General features: G+C 47.1%; 2 protein-coding genes and 1 non-coding gene across 3 annotated transcripts in view; 1 reads left to right on the forward strand and 2 right to left on the reverse strand.

Moving 5' to 3' along the window:
- The window catches only part of LOC135911476 (sperm-specific sodium:proton exchanger-like), a 44,664-nt gene extending 35,973 nt beyond the window's left edge, over positions 1-8,691 (reverse strand). Inside the window, exons 1-3 of the mRNA XM_065443781.2 lie at positions 8,592-8,691; positions 6,484-6,573; positions 5,661-5,915 (exon numbers count right to left, since the gene is read on the reverse strand). Of these exons, the coding sequence (XP_065299853.2) occupies positions 5,661-5,915; positions 6,484-6,571 (343 nt within the window). The 5' untranslated portion in view covers positions 6,572-6,573; positions 8,592-8,691. The remainder of the gene's footprint in view (positions 1-5,660; positions 5,916-6,483; positions 6,574-8,591) is intronic.
- LOC135911477 (gastric triacylglycerol lipase-like) overlaps positions 1-20,636 on the forward strand; it is a 78,260-nt gene that overhangs the window by 11,422 nt on the left and 46,202 nt on the right. The window lies entirely within an intron of this gene.
- LOC135911506 (U1 spliceosomal RNA) lies at positions 15,069-15,234 on the reverse strand. The gene has a single exon (XR_010567370.2). It is a non-coding gene; the product is annotated as a U1 spliceosomal RNA (small nuclear RNA).

Here is a 20,636-nt window from a genome sequence, read left to right on the forward strand (position 1 = left end):
ACTATAGACAATTACTATTTCGAGGCTAAAAAAAATGAGCAAATCAAAACAGAAGCAAGCTCAAAGCATGCACAAAAAAACATGTTTTCGTAGCCGCCACGGAGCCCTGGAAAAATGCTTCCGTCTGCCACAAACATCACCGCAGCACTCATACGTGCTATATAGAGTTACTTCTGGAGCGCCACGAACGGCAGAAGTCAGAGCACTGGCATGTGAAGAAGACGATGGGACGAAGGCGCTCACGGTGTATCCAGTTATTTCGCGCAGCAGGTTTTGAGGCATGACGTATCGGAAAACGTATTTTCGAGTGTCTGCTTCGAGAAAGGTCGCCACTTGTACGAGGCAGGCCACCTTCATGGCACCCGGTAATAGATAAAGTAAAAAAAAAAACAGTGCAAACTTCGATGCAAATGCGCCTCACCAACAGAGCTTGCCGCGGTAAACTATAAGACGTGGAGCTCCACCATTTATATTCCAGATGTTATTTTGCCATGTACGTTAACATTGTCGCGTACTTCATCGTGTAAATAGGGGAAGAGGACAAAAAATGTATCAAATAAAATGTATAAAGTACATAGCATTGGGCATGTATCATGAGCCCGCTGGGTGCGTGCCACGGGTATATGTGCCAGGTGATGCGATATGTCTTACAAATGAGGGTAGACATTGGTGTTGTAGGTTTCCTTTATTTAGCTGTCAAAAAGCGCGTTCTTGCCAAACATGACCTTCAACATCGCAATGGAGGCAAAAGGAGTAGCACATCAGAAACAGGACCAAAGAAGAACACAGACAACCCGCACGTTTGGCGCTAACATTCAACAACGAGTATTTATGGCACGATCACAGCATACATGTATACCTCACGCATGCATTAGAAAACGTGCTCCGAGCAACCTGATAGCGTCTCTCGTGGCAGAATGGGAAACTTGTGTTAAGAATCATGCCAGGCGCATAAACTCCACCTCTTTTCGTGACAAAGAGATGGGTGCTTTGCTGATACAAGGCCCACTGAAGGTGGCGATGTAATGTGCTTCATTGATGAGCCTCTTCATCTCGTTAAGGCCTTTTCCTAGCATGACTGTATCTTTAAAGAGAGGCTGGCGGGGGCATCTGTTGCAGTGCTGTGCAAGAAAACCATCGATCTGCTCTTTGCTTAGATTGCCATCATGTTATATTAGCTTATCATTAAGGCATCGTCCGTTCTGGCCGGTGTAGCAAGCTCCACAGGACGTAGGTGCCTGGTAGACAACACCTCTTATACATGCACCCTACAAGCTTTATCCGGTGATTCTTTCGCAGGTCGTCTTCTTTGGTGTGGTCTTTCTACACAGACTGCTTAACTTATTAGGTGCCGAAAACGCCACAGGAATGTTATTGCGTTGTGCTATGTTGAGTCGATGCGACAATCCATGCGTGCACGGTGTGACTGCTGCCCTGTTCTTCTCTGTGTAGAGGCAAATTGGCGAGGATATTGTCGACTGAAGTTGCTTCAGTAATCCCTTAGCTACCGATACAATGGCGAGGGTAGAATTTCCAGAATGACGAAGGCGTTTCACTTGTTGCGTGAAGTTTACATTGGTTAGATTGACTAGCTATAAACCTGTGTCGTCTTTGTTCATCTTTTGTCCTGTTTCTGATGCGCTACGTACGCCTTTTGCCTCCATCATGATGTGCCAACACGCCCAATGTGCAATTCTAATCAACTTCAAGATCGCGTTTTGTGCTCTTTAAGGGCTTGTGTGGGTGACATTTCACTAATAGTCTTTCGCTGCTGCCGAAGCAGTGCATGAAGAATGTTCTGGTTTTCTCATGAATCATAAAATTACGAAGTACTTATCAGAAGACTGCAAAGATTGCCAGAGTGATTGCAGTGGTTGTTAGCGGTAACACGTAGGCTTGCACATGTATTATTTGGCTCCACCAGCAGTTACCAGAGTTCCCAACCCAACTGAAGGTGCGATCGTCACCCTGATGTTCAAGCCATTCACGTGGTTCTCTCATGCCTATGCTAACTAATGTCGAGCCCCGCCGTGTAGAACGGAGTGACCTGTTCTTGTGCGAGCTGGTGCATTGTGAAACCTTTACAACGAAGTGACCTCTCTATAAAGAAGGATTTCGGACGCCCCAAGCGCTTCGTCATAAAGGCGTTCGACTGTCGCGAATACGTCGCGTTCCAACAGCACGAGCTAAAGCACTTGTGCGCACTCTAGCTTCCATTTGGACACCAGAATTAATTGAATTCCTTCCTTGCGTCACGACCGAAGCGTGTTCGCTTGTGCTGTTCTCGCCTCGTGGCAGCTAAAGCTTTGGGACACTGTGTAGCTGCGCCCCCGCCTTCGGGATCAGCTCTCATTACCCGGCCCTTTCCTCGTTGCTGAATGCTACGAAGATGCTGCGAGACACTGTACCGCCTTTGCGTTCTGCTCAGGCTGTACCGTTTCTTTCCAGAGTTGAAAATTCACCGACAATTAAGAGACTCCCGAATGCGAAATCTGTACGCGTTTTCATTTCGCGATATATTTGCTGGCGCGGATAACCTGTCTCGTGCGGTCCATTGCAAATAGAGTAAATTGCAGCGCAGCTGCCTCCATAATAGAGAGATTGCTATAGACAGCGCGTGGGTGAAGCGTGGGCGTGAATCAGAGCAGCCGCTGCAGACCGACCCCTGCTCATGCAGCACTTTGTTTCCATATGTGGTAACGGTAAACAGATGCCGACGAACTAGTCTGGCGCCATCCCGTAGCGGCATTGCCGCAGAGCCCGCGGCCGTCTTGCACGGCACTACGCTTTTCTTCTCATGCTTTCTGCGTACCCTCTTCCTCCGCATTCCTCCTCGCGGTCTTTTCGCTATCGCCGTCTTTCATGCCTCGCTGTGCTCCACTCTCGCTCTTCCATCCTTCGCTCTGTGCTCCTTCGCTTGGTTACGCTGTCACCGGCGAGCAACGCAGGAAAGGGCGCCTAACAGCTGCGCTATAAAATTATGGACAAAAAAAGGAGGCATATGCTTCCTTTTGTGTTTCTTGAGCTCCTTCGCCGATCGTCCATATGTCATTAGGTTACCGTTCTCTGTTCGTTACAATTATTTTTATCTTTGTAATGCTTCATCATTCTTTATGTCTTATATACTAGACCAATCTTCAGTCATGGTCCATTTCACACAGCTTAGCGCGACGAGAACCGCCAGTAGCGGCGATTGTGAACACACTGGTGCGTTTGCATTCGCCATCGATGCACAGCAAGCAGTCATGTACAGGACGGAACCAGAGTTGGGAAGCGTGGGGAAGGGAAATATACCCTAATAATAATAATATTTGGGGTTTTACGTGCCAAAACCACTTTCTGATTATGAGGCACGCCGTAGTGGAGGACTCCGGAAATTTTGACCACCTGGGGTTCTTTAACGTGCACCTAAATCTAAGCACACGGGTGTTTTCGCATTTCGCCCCCATCGAAATGCGGCCGCCGTGGCCGGGATACGATCCCGCCACCTTGTGCTCAGCAGCCCAACACCATAGCCACTGAGCAACCACACCGGGTAATATACCCTAGAAGGAAGGCTGATGCACGCATACGACGGTAAAACGGCGGCTGCAAATCTGGGTGCTCGCCTTCATAGCCGAAGCTCCGGAGCAGTTACAGCTGCGGAGGCGAAGCCAGGCAATTCCCTTGGGACGCGAAGCTTTTGCGTATGAACGGCTCCTTGATTAATGGTAGACTTATTAAACCATGGCAAAGTACCGTTGGAAATGTACAGTACGCAGCGATTGAAACGCGATAGTCGGATCGCGCGCCTGGCGCCGGCTTTTTTTTTCTTTTCTGCTCCACAATTGAGCTATGGGTGATCGCCGTGGGACCATTTGCAGTCACAATGCGCCACAGAGGTTCTCGCCCTCACTGTATGCCATGGTGCATCAGCTTGGTGTCTCTAGCGCACACAGTCTGTGTAAAAAGCATCGGCGACCATGTGCTTCCAGTATCGCGTCTCAATTACTGAGCACTGTACGTACATTTGCCTACAGACCGTGCGTATCCAGTCTTTCCGCTGTTCCATCTGGTGAGGCCGCGATGAAAAACGATTGAAGTGAATGGCCTAACCAACTTCAGCCATGTTTCAGCAAGTGTTCATGTACACAAGAATGCATATTTGATTAGATTTGGTGTCACGTGGTATTTCGGCAGTGCAAAACAGAAAAAAAATTGGCTGTGGTTTAGCTCTGGTTAAACCTGGTTGAATTGCGAAAGCAAAGTTTACTGGGCACGTTGCAACCTCTTTCGTTCTTCCTAGCTTGCTTAGCTCCCAATGAAGCCGCCACAGAGCGAGTCTAAGGCGAGGAGGTCTTTAACGCGGCTCCCTTCTAGCTGCGGCGAGGAGCAAGCTGACGTCACGCGTCGTCATACCTGAGAGAGCTGATGTAACACCACCTCTGCGGGGGGGGGGGGGGAGGGCACGGCATACGCGACCAGTTATACCTGGCGTAATATTGCTTTCGCAATAAAAAAAAACGACGGAACCCATTAAATCAATATAGTTGGCGGCAGCGCCTGCCGTGTCCTGCCCGGCCATCATACGCCATTACATTCGTGGCACCGGCGCACGGAGGCGCCACCGGTCCAGCCTTTTAAAGGGGAGAGTGGTGTGAGCGGGTGGCCGCGGCAGCGATCGAGGGTGTGTTAGTGGCGAGGGTGTAGAATTGAAAAGAAAGGTGTGCTATTCAGCGTCGCTGGAGGAATCTGAGGTAGCGCGGCGTGTCAGCCGCGTGTGAGCCGGGTATGAAAGTGACCGGTTTGGATCAGAGAGCAAACGGGTATAGCCGATATTCTAATTAACATTGGCGCTGGGCAGATCATGTAAAGCGCAGGTTAGATAACCGTTGGAATATCAGTGTTACAGAATCGATACAAAGAGAAGGGAAGCCCTGTCGAGGACGGCAGAAGACTAAGTGGGGCGATGAAAATTAGGAAATTCGCGGGTGCTAGTTAGAATCGATTGGCGCAAGACAGGGGTAACTGGAGATGGCAGGGAGAGGCCTTCGCCCTGCAGTGGACATAAAATAGGCTGCTGCTGCTGCTGCTGCTGCTGCTGCTGCTGCTGATGATGATGATGATGAAAAATAAGTGATGTCTATAACTTGAAATTCAGCTTAGCGAATAGATTCTGAAGCTTTCTTTGAAGCATTTATGTGTATTGGTTGCACAGTCTTGAACTTATGGATGAGGAATGATTCTCCGAATTTTCTGTCTTGCGCAGAACGGAAACGTGACTGTAGGATGTAGAATTCGAGTTCATCAACGTTACGACCTGGTTGGTGGAAATGCTCCGCGATGCTTTCGCGTGATGTCCGCTTAACCTGACGTTAATTGATTGTCCCATTTCATCGACATACTGTTTCTTACAGAGAGAACATTCAAGCACATTTCGCCTTGAAAATACAAGTCCACTTGTCGAAACGTTGGCTCCAGTTTTTACCTTTTCGTCTTTTTCCTCTGAATTAAGTGTTTTAGTCAGGAGGTGCGATCCGCGGATCATGAGCACATGGTACTTCACGTGCTATTCCTGACAACCTGACAGCCTAATCGAAATCTGACAGCCTAATCATGCGACCGTATGCTTTGGTAAGTATGTGCCACGTGAGAGTGAGTGAAATGGAACCAGGGCGTACCGAGCCCCACGGCACCCAGGAGCACACACTGCCAGAAGCAGCGCCAGAAGATGTGGTACCTCACGTTGAGCGCCACCGTGAACACCAGCACGGGCATGTACAGGTGCAGCAGCTCACCCACGTGGGCGTCGGTGACGGGCAGGAAGGTTTCCTTGTCACCGTAACGGCTCACCAGCCAGCCGGCGAGGAAACCCCACAGCACCGTGACGGCCACCACTGGGATGTTGATCATGCGCTTGACCATGCGCAGCACGGCTGCACGAAAGGGACGGCCAGTGAACCAGCGCTTGCCTGCAAGAATCTCTTACCATCAACCTACTTTAACAAAAGAAGCGACGGCTTTAAATGGGACATGGTAGAGGGGGGAGGGGCGAACTTCGCCAAATTTGTGCTCCCGCCTCCCTTCTGAACATAGCTCCGCTCTTAGCGCCAATGAACGCCAAGTGACAGCGTGCGCTCTTGCGTTCCCAGCAAAAAAAAAAAAAAAAAAAAAAAATCATATCTCCTCCCCGGCCCTACTCCCTATGCACAAAAGAAACCTTGTGCCGACCCCGATCGCAAGTGACGAAGCTCCGGCATAGCCTACTGGTTTACCTGAAGTACTAAAGCGCCAAACAGACGACACAAGAAGAGACACGTGTCTAGTGCCGTCTGTTTGGCGCTTTAGTACTTCCCTAACAAGCACCAACTAGCCCAACAAAAAGTTCTGCTACAGGTTTAAAATGGGATAACAGACAACACTTCAATGCCCATCACTTGTTTCGGCATGATCAGGACCTCTGTAAGCGCTGCTGCGCTTCAGTATCGTGTACTTCCTACTTACAAGACACAATCACAACGAGCAGCAGCAGCAAGGTGCCGTACTCCGGCTGGCTCTCGTAGGTGGCGCTGGTTGTAGCCGGACCCTCCATTTCTGCAAAAATGTTTGCGTAAGCGTTGTATTAGCAGTCCCAAAAGGTTTCGCAAGCTTCCAATATCCCTGTAAAGGGAAGCAAGTAATTAGTGCATTTTCATAATTCTCGCCTATGGAGCTAAAACATTTAGATCAGCAAATAAATTCGAAAGGAGGCTTAGGGCCACATATGGAATTATAGAATGGAGAATGACAGGCATAACGTTCGGAGACAGAAATATTGCAGTATAGTTTTTAAATAGTACCAGAAAACTAAATTGTGGCACAAAACTGAATTTGAGAACATAATCTATTCTGTTGCCCAAGTACACCCGGTGGCCAACCAGGTAAGGGAATGCGTACCAAGCGTAGTGAAACGTAGCAGAACATTACGGCTGCGTTCCAATTACTGGCCGTACACGGCAAAGTAGACGGTTCAGCGGACGGTGGCCATCTTACAAGCGTCGTTACCATTATCACGAAGACACTAAATTAGACCGCTTCGCGGAGACAGCATCGAAGTCAAAAACTATGCACGCTACTTTGGTTTCCAAACAAGATGGCAGCTTAGCTGTACGCTTGGAAATTCGATGGGAAGGTCGCATGCGCGCAAGGAAACGTAGGAACGCTTTCATATGCCCTCAATGTAAGTCACATCATGTTTTTCATAGGTTCGAAGGCACAAAGACTTAAAATACAGAAATATTGTGTGCTTTTCTCCACTTCTTCCCGCCCCGAGGTGGCGTGACGTCGCAGAAGCATGTTCCATACTTCTTCCATATGATTCGAAACGCGTTACATTACATGGCCTCGAAGCTGTCTCGGCTGTTTCATTCGCTGTCTATGTAGACTGTCTCTGTTGCTGGTCAGAATTGGAACACACCCCTTATAGGATGAGCAGATGAAGGCAGTTTGTGAGGACTTACGCACGCAAACACGCATGCACACACACACACACACACACACACGCACACGCACACGCACACGCGCACGCACACGCACACGCACACGCACACACACACACACACACACACACACACACACACACACACACGCAGGGGGCGCCACACTCTGGTGGCAGCCTAACAAATGGGGCTGAACTGTGGCGACCTCTACAGGTTGATTGAAGATCTCTGTGAGAAGCCGCCGTCGTGAAGTGGAGTTAAATACGGACTGAGGGTGATGGTGAAACGAGCTAGCGGCACTCGTGTAAAAAGACGGAGCTATACGTGCAGTCCTGCTAAACCAATCGGTTAATTTCGTTAATGGTCGATTGCTTTCTTTCTGGCGATATATGCCGACGTCGGGGTTCAGATGGCGCGATGTTAGGCAATGCAATTCACATATCGAAGCCAGCTTCATTTGGCGATGGTTTATTCCTGGAGAAGCGCTACGGCAAGACGCCCGACGACCTAGTAACAATGTATAGCAACGGTTATTAAGCACAAAAGCACATGCGTCTGCGTAATAGTAGCATGTGTCACCCGTTGAAGCGTACGATTTCAAAAATGCAAGAGTTACGATGACGTGAGAGTCCTAGAGCTCAAGCATCTCGCCGTTGGTAGCTCTTCAAACTGGTATAGCTGTGTTTGCGCGCTCGCATAAATATTTTGGTGATTTGCTAGGTAGGGGCGCATACCACAAAAAAGTTGAGGTATATTACCGGTGTGCCTCGCCTTTGAAGCCACCCACGGAAAACTTGCTTTCTAATGTAAGCTAAAGCGTTGCTTCACCCGTCTCAGAGTAGAAAACCGGCTTTCAGCCCTACGATGGATACCATAGCAGCCTACAGCCGCAATTAATAATGGGAAAGGCAGCACCGCTTCGAATACCTTGAACACAAACGAAAAGAAAAGCAACAATGCTCGACCTGTCTCCAAGAAACAGTGGCACCAACGCAGGCACAGAGGGGGTTCCAACAATAAAAGCATTACATTTGTTTAGACTAGTGCGTTCCGTGAATAGCTGTGAAACAGCGTCGCACCTCCTGGTAGATACAATTATCTATACAATCAATTAGGACGCAAATTTCTCCTTACCTTGGGCAATACAGGAATCGAATGTAGAGCCTAGATGCGAACAGCTGGGGAACTGGTTGATTCTTTCTTCTTCTTCGACTGATCTTTCAACCGACTGCACTTCCTCGTCTTCTTTGCCGTATTGGAGCTCTTTCATACTATATCCACAACTCGGATCATTTGAGTGGTGTTGCTCTTTCTATACAAAAAAGTATTTCTCGTGTAGAATATAAATGCTTGTTGTACGATGGTTTACCGGTGCCCCTGCACCCTTAAAACAATATTTCGTGGACAGTGGATAAGTATATACGTCATGCAAAAGCAATTAGGACACTAAGAATAAGCTCCAGATAGTTGGCGATCAGGTGTGTTTAAGGTGATCGCTTGGATCATAACGTCTCACCGTACAACACAACGGTCTGAGCCGGGAATTACTTTCACCCGGTAATTATCATTATTTAGCGGTTCTTTCAGTGCGAGATGCATTGGATTTAGCAAGCCACCTGCGTTGTGCCAAGAGTGCTGTATAGCTCAAAAGAATTTAAAAAAAAAAACGAACTCCAGCTATCCAGTATAAGTTCTCGAATTCTCGAGTTCTAGAATCGACAGCTCTGAAACTTTCGGTCACGCATGCGCAAACAGAGTTGCGCAGGGTCCGTGGGTACAACCACCGACTGCGCAGTCTACGTCATTGCTGTCAATGCCGAGTTATATTGCAATTGGATTTGTGTGTGCATATTCGGCCAATAAGCCGTTTTTATCTCCGAAGTTCACAGTATATATATATATATATATATATATATATATATATATATATATATATATATATATATATATATATATATATATATATATATATATATATATATATATATATATATATATATATATATATATATATATATATATATATATATGCCTGCATGCCAGCACCCGCCCTTCTTTTTCACGTGACATTAGAGAACTCTAGATAGCACTGGGTCAAGGCAGTATAGGATTGGTTTATGTTTAATCGCACTGCTGCAATCGCCGTTTCATTACGGTAGCAATTATATGGACACTCCGGCGCATTCATTCTTTCCGCATAAAGTGCAGCGGCGATAACACTGTCGCCGCACGTCGTATGCTGTAAAAATTATGGGGTTTTACGAGCCAAGACCACGTTCCGATTACGAGGCATGCCGTAGTGGAGGACTCCGGAAACTTCGACCACCTGGGGTTCTTTAACGTGCACCTAACTCTAAGTACGCGGGTGCTTTCACAGTTCGCCCCCATCGAAATTCGTATGCTGTATGTGCCAGTGAGAAAGCACGCGAGGGAAGCCGGCGATCGCGGCTCAATGTGGCGCGCTCGAAGGGAGAAACGGAAAGCGAACGCGGCGTCTTCCGTCGCGCGAAAGGCCGTGGGGGGATGGGAGGCGGGGAGGGGGGGCTCGCGCCGAAAGGATCGCGCCGAAAGGATCGGGCTCGCAGGCTTCCTACAGAGCGAAAGCGATGATAGCGTGGCTTTATAGGTGGCGTTGGCTCAACGCAGCTTCGCTTTGATGCCCTCTCCCCTCACGCAACAACTGGAACCTGGTGTTCTACTTCGCCCGCTCTCGTCCGTCGGCGCTCGTGACGTGGTATCGCAGCGAATGAGAGTTTAGTCTGGTACAGACGCCTGACGCCAGCTGTTTTGCTCAATGAGCCATTTCACGCTTTCGCTTCAAAATACATAAAGGGAGAGCATGAAGTCAGGCAGCTGGCCTCGGCAACACAACCGCCTAATACGCCGCTTCTACGCTCTTTCAGGGCCTGTGCGCATATTGACTACCGGGGAATATGCGTTTCGTCGGTGCCGGATCTTACAAAGAATCGCTTAGTTTCTGGCAACGTCTAGAGAGGCATTCGTCGGCATCGGTCTTCTCCTAACCCCTTCACACTTATTCGGGCTCTCCGAGTGTTCCCGGGCTAGAAATTACCGCTTGCTGATCACGTGGTAAGGGCGTTTTGCCCACGAGCATATCCTTTATACAGGGTGTTCCAACTATCATGCACCAAGTTATAAATTAGGCTAATTCCACATAGCTGGACCGAACCAAGGTAATGTTGTTTGCCATCGCTCGGAGATACTCAAATAATTTTATTTTGCATTCTTCATAATTACGTAGTTAATATTAATTATTTAACTAAAATTATAACTGGATGAAAAGTGCCAATGAGAAACATGTAGAGAAACATGAGAAACTCCCGATACCTCTTTCTGTTGCTCAATACGAGCTATATAAAAATTGCAGGACGCTTAAGCTTTGCCTCTAAGAGTGGAACACGATAGCATTGAAAGATTGATAACTGCTTCTCACGCTTCCCGGGAGATACAGCTTATGTAACCGTAACGTTTACGGGGAAACGATGGCGACGAACGCACTGCACACATGCGAGCTTTCTGCTCGAAACGTGGCCTCTTGCGTGGGCCGCGATGCGGCGGAGGCGAGCTGCATTTGGAGGTGTTGCAAGGAACCGGGCGCGCCGCTCCGTGGCGTCCGAGATAGGCACCCGCTGGTGGTGCAAGTCTCGGATGCCGTGGCCGACCTATGCATTGTAGGAACGCTGGAAAATAGTTTTTCTTTGTTTCCGCGTAAGAAAACGATGTTTTCTAGTATATTCAAATTACATGCCGACGCTATCATCTCTGTAGTTTGTGCGTAATTCGTACTTTACGGTATTTTACGGTTTTTTTGACGTATTTTACTTCGAGGAATTCAATTAGTTCAGTAACTTTGCTCTAGAGGGAGGGTCTGCGTGGTTGAATATAGAGTCACTGGCCAGTGACTCTAGTTGAATATACGTGGTTGTGTTTACTAGGTTCGGAATTATTTTTGTCGGAACTTCGGTCGACGCAGGACACCGACGCCGGATTTTCTGCGAAACGGAGCCCTTAACGCTGTCGCGTTGAAAGTGTTTTTCCGAGCGTAAAAGAAGCCCACGTATACACACAAAGTGCCTCGAGCCTCCAGTCATGCAGCAATTGTGCCGTGAGGCCATTACATCATCATTCTAGCGTTGTCATCAGGCTTTCCTTATGCCATCGTTGTCAAGCCATCGTCATCATGCATTCATTGTCATACCGTTGCCGCGATGCTGTCATGCTCGTTGGATTGTCGTCACTCCAGCTTCGGCATCCGACTGGTGTCATAACGTCGTTGTCATGCCATCACATAGTCTTCGTAATAGAGTCGTCGTCATACGCTTGTCGTCGGCGTATTGTACGCATAATCATTGTCATGCTATCGTCGTCCTTGTGTGGTCGTTATACACTCGTCGTGTGCGTCGTCGCCATAGAGTAGTTGTCGCCACGCATTCGTAATACTGTCGCCGTGGTGCCGTCACGGCTGTTTCATCGTTGTCATTCGAACTTCGTACTCTCACTCTCATCACGTCATCATCGTAACGCCATCGCCTTCATACCGCTATCGTCATGCAATTATCGTGACGCTGTCATTTTATGATCGTCGTCATTTGAGAAACAATATCCGACTGTTTTGGTGGCGTCGTCGTCAAACCACCTTCGTCGCTCCATCGAGGTCATTCCTTCGTCGTGTTTCTATGGTAATCAGGCTCTTGTCGCTCAATCGCGACTGTGCCTTGCCAACCTCGTCAGTGCGTTATCGTGAGGGAGTCGCTATCATGCATCTCTTGTAATACTGTCGTCGACGCGCTGCCGCGGTCATGCCGTACGTCACCACCATTCTAGCTTGGTCCTTCGCATGTCTTGATAGCGTCGTCGCCACGCTTTCTACGCCATCGACCTCGTCATCTCATTGTTATCGTGCTACCGTCGTCACACCGCCATTGTTGTTCCATCGACGTCACTCCTTCACCATTCTGTCGTCGTCACTGCATGATTGTCATACAGTCGCCGTCATGCCGTCCTTGGGCGACCTTGGCCTGTGGCAGTCGAGGGACATATCAAAGTCGGCCGACACAGGAGACAGCTAGTGTGTGTCACGTACGGCGGAATAAAGGGAAAACTAAAAATGAGAACTACATGTTTTAAATAAACGTGACGTCAGCAACGGCGTGTCACTACATTTCTTGAGTCCAAGTCGGATTACCGTCGACAGTCATCGTGAGGTCGGTTCTGTAGTATTTTTTTTCTTTTTATTGTGAATGTGCAATTCATGCGTGATTGAAATCATCGGTGGTTATTATATTGGCAGCATAGTGTAGCGCGCCTATATATTTGACGAAGTTACCGCCCGTGCTGTTTATGTGTTTTTTCCTTCTGTCCCCGTCTTTATTTGCGGTCAAAATGATATGCAGTAAATACCAACTAGGCCAAAGCGAAGTTCTTACAAGACAAACCTGGGCTTCTTTTTATTGTTCACTCGCTTCAAATTTCTGTTATTTTCTTTCTTTGGTTTATAATATAAATGAATATCGCATTGTGTTCGTGCATAACTTGATAAGGATGCAAGAGATTCTTTCTGCAAATCTGTGGTTGAGGGTTACATATCAAAGGCTTTATAGAAAGATATAAACACAACTTATGATATGGCATACTCTAAGTGAACTTGATTTCGACGGATGAACGTACCCTGGAATAATGTGTGTATAAAATAATGTGTGAAGACATGACTGCCTGATTGTATTAGGCTTAATATTGCTTAGTAGTGAAATTTTTTTTCCGGCTGGTTAGTACAGGATCTAATGTTTAACTTGCGGTGCGCAACTTTGCGGGCTGCCCTCCCTCTCATTCAGGCATAAATACTTCTGCGGGCTGGTCTAGTGTGCATATTTTATACATATGAAAAAGAAATTTTGAATAAATAAGACTAAATAAATAAAGAAATAAAGCAAGGTATACCGAAGTAACAATGCTGCCATGTTGCATGGTAAGTAGTGGGGAATTTTGTCACTATACTAAAGTGCCTTGACAAAACACAACTCTAGGAATTGCGACGGTTCATCTAACCCGTGGATGGTGAGAAGCACGTACATTTGCCTAATATACTTGCCCGTGGCTTTGCACTTTCTTGCAGCTTCATTAATTAGTTATACAAGCTTTACCTGCAGGAGGGCTTGTTGACCTAGTTGGTGTTTGCTTGATGACATATATGGTAGCACGAAGGTACAATCCTAAAGAAGACACACAAACGCACGCCGCTGTAGGTCTTCTTTGTGATTGTGCCTTCGCGCTAAAACATATGTCGTTAGGCTTTACCTGCTTCTGTTGGCCTAAATTTTCGAGGAATTATATTATTTAGGTGCAAGAAGGCGACAACACTCTGCGCAACTGCGTAATTATTGCGAACTGTTGCATTTATAACGTCAATATTGTGTTGAAATGATCAGTTTCTAAAGTGACAAAGTCGTTTTAAAAGGACGCTAAGGGCAAATATTGAGTCAACGTAGAATGTTAAAATACCACTTCAGTAACCTCGCGGCGCCTGTTATGTGCCATGAGAGATATCGTTTAAGAGAAACTCGCGTCTGAAGGGTGCGGATACCTTTAACGCAGCTCAAATCGCCTGCTCCCTAGCGGGGGAGTGATGACGTTGAATACGCTGTCGCAGCTCTTGACAGCCTGGTGTGTGAATAAAAAGGCGCCCTACAGATGGCGCTATGGTTTTCTTGCGAAAAACGCAAATGAGCAGCTATATAGAAACCGAGCCAAGACAGAGCGTTGAATTCACCGCTGCAGTGGTGGCTTGGACCGTTCGCGTATCACGCGTGACATCGCGTAGACGTGCAAATCTTTGTTACTTGCGTTTTGTGAGCATTTCGCAAGGCAGTGAAACCAGCGCAGTACTAGGCGATAAGGAAGCTACTCAAGCGTGAAGGCGCGGGTGATGCAGAGTCGAGCGAAAACGAAACCTTTCAACCGCCCGTGTCGTTTTGAAGGGCAATGAGTTCCTTTTTTTAAACATCGAATAGAACTGGACAAGTAGCATGCCCTTCGGTCTTATAATGCAATCAAATTATCTTTTTATCTCGGGAAGTTGAGTGCTAGCGGCAGAAATAAATGAGGAGTGCCTTCGTCACCGGGCTAGTGAGTCGCAAATTGTGTCGTCCATTTATGCCAATTTCTCGATTACTAAAGCTTTGTTCGCGGTAATATTGATAACTTAGGCGTCCTCGAGAATTGATATATGACTTTAGCGTAACGTAATATTTGCCCTTAGGGTTGCTTGAAGCTAGGAAAAGGAAGTTGGGCAAATTCATGTATTATTGCTCGTCATCTCCTCCCTTACAGTGCTGGCATAATTGCAGCTCCCATAGACACCAACAGACACTGCGTCACATTTGCATCTAGTAATTTTTGCGGAAAACTTTGTGCGTTCAAAGCCCTCGGTAATGCTTGCAGGAGAGCAACGACGCATCTAACCCGTGGCCTCCGAGAATACCGCGCCTCGTTCGCGGCACGCTCTCGGAGGCCGTGCTATACGCCGGTATCGAGCACCGCAGTATACCTGCAACCTCGCGTTGTTTATCGGTCTGTCTTTCGATTTCGCTTTGCAGGGGACCAGCGCGAACGCCGGATCCCCCATCGCAAAAATTGCATGCCCCAACTACCCCTATTTGGGGGGAGTGGCGAACCTCAGCGAACCCATAGTGCAATGGTAAGCCTTAGCTCGGGGAGCTGGCCTTCCTGTTCACCATGGCTCCCGACACCAGGTAAGTATGCTGGGAGTCCGGACTTCGATCTAACCTTCCTCTTATAGGCCCCGTAACGTTCTCCCGTTGAACACCGCACTTTTTTGAAGATATCAAAGTAGAGGAAGCATACTACTGAGGCCATAGTGACACGGTTGGAGTGATCACGTTCGCACGCCCAGGTCTGTTATTCGCGATGTTCACTCACTTTTTAATGTTCGCTACAAATTGCAAATTTAATAATTCAGGCTCTTTGAATTGCTTTTACACCGCCGGAAACATTGTTCTGCTCGAATAAGACATGAGATGCAGAAGCCTGAAGTGGCAGATTTACGCCCGGGGCAGCGGCGGCTCTGGGGGCCTGCAGACTCTGCGCCTTCCGGTCCCGAGCGTGGAACAATGAGTCCATCAATACGAAACACCTGCATCGCTACCTCCGCAATGCGTAGTTGCTCGCAGCCGTTTAAAGAGTGGAAAGCCGCACATGGGAAAATGCGCAGAAAAAGAAAATGGGTGGGAGCCACTGTAGGTTGACTGTCCAAATCACGCGATAGCTTCCTGGTAAAGTTTCACTTATTGGATACCTCCGTTGGGTTATGTTGAGAGGTGCATGACGGCTGTGACATTGCGCTGACTCCAGTGTCACGTGCCTAGAGACCACATTTAGAACATTGCGTAGGCGCACATAGTGAACTGGTATCAAGATCAGAACACTGTGCAGGTGTCATCATTGCCTTACGTGATGCTGTCTCCTGAACTCCGATACTGCTCGGCCAGGTAGCTGTCCACACAAAGTGGAGGGAAGGAACCAAGGAAACCTTTCTTTTATAACACAGTTTCACTGACTCTAGCCAGGCCTTGCAAAGCCAGGCAGTCATGTGTGAATGTTGGTCACATTCGCCTGCGTGTTGCTCTTCGTAAGTCATCATGGTGAACCATTATAAAAAGAAAAGCCGTGGGCCGCAATTCGCGACCCTTTTATTTCATATTTCTTTGTTCTTTTGCGTATGCGTGATTGGCTTGGACGAAGACGAGGCGCTGTTATTGCAGCGGTTGACCGCTATAAGTTGGCGCGATGAGGTGGTAAGAAGTCCCGGATTTACGCTAATCTTGTTTCTACAGGAAAGAACAAAATTACTGAAGAAGGAAAGTGGCATATAAGACGACGAAATGCTGTAATAAAATCAACATTTTCAATTGGAACGGTAGACGCGTTCATGGTGGACACTTGTATCCCTCCCGCTGTTATACCTTGTTCCCTAAACTCCTAATGAAACTCCAAGACACGGAATTTGTGTTTGTTAAGATGAGAGTTGTACTAAAGTGTACGCAATCATGCTGCACGTTCTTAGTGGCCACTTCTTTCTTCAGGAAGTTTCACACAACATCCGCATCCACATACAAGAGAAATTTGAAAGCTTTCGTCGAGCTAGCTAGCTAGCTAGCTTTCGGCTAGCAGCTAGCAAGCGTTTCTCATTCCTGAGGGTATGATCACGCAGAAATAAGAGCGACAAGGCTTGACGATTGTTAGTGTTTCTGAAAAGCAGTAAAAATGACCCTTGGGTCACAAAAGTAGGTAATAAATCGATGGTTCTAAATGGTAACCCCCCCCTGTATTAAAGAGGTTTTTCTTCCAGCATTTCTTTCTTTCGAGTACTCTAAAAAATATGCATGTACATGATCACTCAACATGATAACTCTTTGCCAAAAAGGATTTAGGCGAGTTCTGACTCACAATTTTAAGAAATTCTGTTTGTATGTTGATTAGATGTTCTTTTCTTTATGCTAGCCCCGAGTGTACACGAGAAAACTGCATATTAATTGTGACACCAGCAGCTGTGCTGTGGGGTCAAACAAGATTGTAAAATAAGTTATACCTAGTCATTACTGGCCACAATAGTATATAGCGCATGGGCAGTAGAATTTGGCTCACAGCTAAAGTAACTTTAGCACTTGAAACTTTACTTTCGATGAAAAAGCACCAATAAGGACAACATTATTGGTCATTTAGGGACTCACCATTTAACTTGACTGAACCTGCTGGCCCGTTGGGCTTCTTATAGAGCAGGTTACTTGCTTTTTTGATACCTGACTGCTTTTCATTTTCGTGGATGACGCTCAGAGATGGCTTGGTGGTCAGGAGCTGGGCTGAATGTGTGAAATGTGTGGCATCTTTCCTGATAAGTTCTGAAGAAAACAGCACCCGTGCTCATCTTCCTCTGTTTCCGTACTCGCGCAATGCGCTGCAATAAGCTTCTTCGCCTTGAAATTCCATACAAAATCGTCTCTAGACTTTCTATGGAGAGTACAAATAGATTTCCCCGAGTGCGTTCAGGTGAAATGTGGAAGGGTAAGTTCCCCGTATCGGTCTAGTCACTGACGCTCGCTGTCGACACCACAACACCATCTATAGCTACAGCGTCAAGACAGGGGGATGCTTAAACTCCGGTGTTCTGTCAAATAAAATTAAAAAAAACGTAATTAGTAGAGTGCGTCTCATTTGCCCCATTGCCGCCTTCTGTTGGTTGACAGTTATCGCGTCAGTGACGGGTCTCGGTGTATCACGTATCAGGCTCTTTTCCCAGGTACACTACACCATGTGTCTTTTCAGGGATTATATTAATCGATTATGAGGGCACTCATTAGCGATTTGTAGACGATTTTCGTGTAAAGACATTTGATTCACGGCGCCATCTAGCTCATTGCCTATGTTTCCACCACTTGTGGACGGACCAGGTAACTAAATGTTTTTAAATAAAATTTCCCCTAAGCACTTAAAGGAGCATGCCGTAATTGCAAAATTGCGGTCAGACGATAACAAAATTCTAAAGGACTGCTGAAGCAGATTCCTCATTGCCGTCCTTACAACGCCATCGGTTCGACTTAGATATGTAAAGACCAGGCGGGAAGGAATCCGGAGAAACTTGAAAACAATTTTTTTTTTAGGTGAGAGAACTCTACGAAAAAAGATCATTCAATATTCATGGCACAATTTGCGACTGGCATAAATGAGTATTGCTCAATCCACACCATTATAAAGGATTACTGACACCCATCGTCGGGGTTGTAGGCACTCCACCGTATAAGCTTGGCCCACGTAAATAGATGTCACTTCAGATGTAAGAAGGCTCGGCAACGAATGGAACATTTTAGTTGAATCTACAGTCGTTCTCAAACCGTCTGGCTTGGTGTATTAGCCCAATATTTATAATTGAATGATTGCGATAAAACTCGTCAGGCGAGGATGACACATGGTCAAAATAAAACGAGCACTCGCTTACAATGTTTAAATTAAACGTTGACGTTTTGGGGCGCTACGGTTCCCTTGTAAGTGATGAGGTGTTTCAGCCCTCGTCAGTTTCAACGCTGTTTTGTAAAGTATGAACAAGGAGGAGGAGGGCGTTTTCCAACCAGTTCAAGCTTTCCATGTAACCCCGTCGCAGGTTGCTTTCTTAGAAAGTCATACTTGACGGTGGCAGTTCTGCCGGGGCGACTACTACTGTGTAGATAGATATGCTACAGCAGTTCAGTGTTGGGGACGTGACGGCTTCTCCACCCTCTTCGAAAGCACTACGCGTCGGGGTCACCGTACGAACGCCTCGGTGAAGGCAAAAGCTGGAGTAGAATAGCAAATGCCATCCGCCTGTCTAGAATGCCGCCATTGTAGTGCGGCTAAGCCCCTTAACGTGAAGCCGCCGGTGTCCACTTTGACGGGTTTAAACGTGTTGACCGCCGAGCGGTGTGGCCATAAGCATGACGACGTGTCCGTGCCGAGAGCTGCCGCCAAGACCCTGCAATCCATCTCTTGTCGCCTGTCGTTTCTGCAAACTGCGTCTGCTGAAGGTGACGGGGAAACAAATTCCGCCGCCAATTAGTATACGTGAACCGATAGGCATTTTCATTGTGCATGGTCGAGAATTTACTGGAGCAAAGGCGGAGTGGTTGGACTGAGCTAGTATGATTTGGCGGGCGAGGTTGAAATTAGCGCGCCGGAAGTCGCCTCGTATTCGAAGCTTGCTGCGGAGTGTTGCGTGCCACTCCGATGCGTGCTTTAGTTCACCGAGCAACGGGACACTACCTGCTCCCGTTTCAGTCAAGCCGACGGACCCGAAGCTAAGGTTGTTCTTAAGTGCTCGGCGATAACTTCAGGGCCCCTGATATCCGTACCAGCAGGTGCACCTGGAGAGGCCGGTCTGCAGAAAGTGCGGTCGATCATACTAGTCTACCGCGCACACTGCGAGGAACACCAGTGGGAAGCCGGGGCAGCAACGAATCGAAGACGTGAACACTAGTGGCGTGGAAACTTCTTAATGAATTATCTTAATGAATAGCAAGTAGTGTACGCCTGTGTTTTCGAGGAAAGTTTGTTTTTTCTTCAATACAAGTTATTTTATAAAAGTTTCCGGTTATTCGTAGCTAGCCCGTTACGAATAGCTCTATGTCGTAATCACACTGTTTTAAATATTGAGTTATCCCGTGGCACCAAAGTAGTGCAACGACCAGGCCCAAAGGGGTAGCGTGCGTGAACTTACCCCGGTGTTAGAGCGCCGGAACCTGTGCAAAGACTCACTCGTACAATAAACGAAGGAAAGCAAATTTATTTGCGCGGGGTTTCGATTTCAGAGAACTGCACAGTTATGCTTATGTAGTGGCCGCTTCACTCGCTGCTTTGAGGCTTTCGCATGGGTGTGCTGCCACGCGCTGAAAGGTTTCCACGCATATGTGAACTTTGCTTTAGTTTTGGTTTCGTTAACTAGCAAAAAGTTTATTTGGGCACTAACAAGAGGATCACACTGAAAAGCGTGCAGCTTTCACTACATCAAGCCACTGTGTAATGAATGATTTATTCTCAATTTGTCCAAAATGGTAGTTGGCAGTTTGCAAGCATGGGTAGCATCCGCTGCAGCGCACAGCATGATTTTATTCGACATGAGTGTTGTCCTTGGGTGGACTACTCTGCGCCAAATGTGCTACAGTATTGAAGTGTGTGGCGTTTAAAATTTGTCACCAACTCCCCAGCCTCCCTTTCTATATTTTTGGCCACTTACTCGTATTTCGGCGCGTTATATTACCATTTAATCATGCGCGTATGAAAGCATGCACAGGCTCATATACATCGTTTTTCGGTACCAAGTTCCTTCGCCTCCATCGGTAGTCATCTTCGGTCGATCATTGGCATATGTCGCCACCGATAAAGTGAACGTCATGTGCGAGCAACATCATTATTTTTCTCTTTTCGCTCAACTTCTTGAAGAGAACAAAATTAACTACCTAGACCTTGAAGCATACAAGTCAATATATGTGATTCCCTCATCAGGAAACCCATAACTAATTGGCCCACAGAAGCTCCAGATAGGAAGCCTACAGAAAAATTGTACTCTTTAACATGTCTTCAGAAAACGAAAACATGGAACTGTAGCCGTATATCTTG

This window comes from Dermacentor albipictus, chromosome 10, assembly GCF_038994185.2.
Source record: "Dermacentor albipictus isolate Rhodes 1998 colony chromosome 10, USDA_Dalb.pri_finalv2, whole genome shotgun sequence".
Taxonomy (NCBI): Eukaryota; Metazoa; Arthropoda; class Arachnida; order Ixodida; family Ixodidae; genus Dermacentor; species Dermacentor albipictus.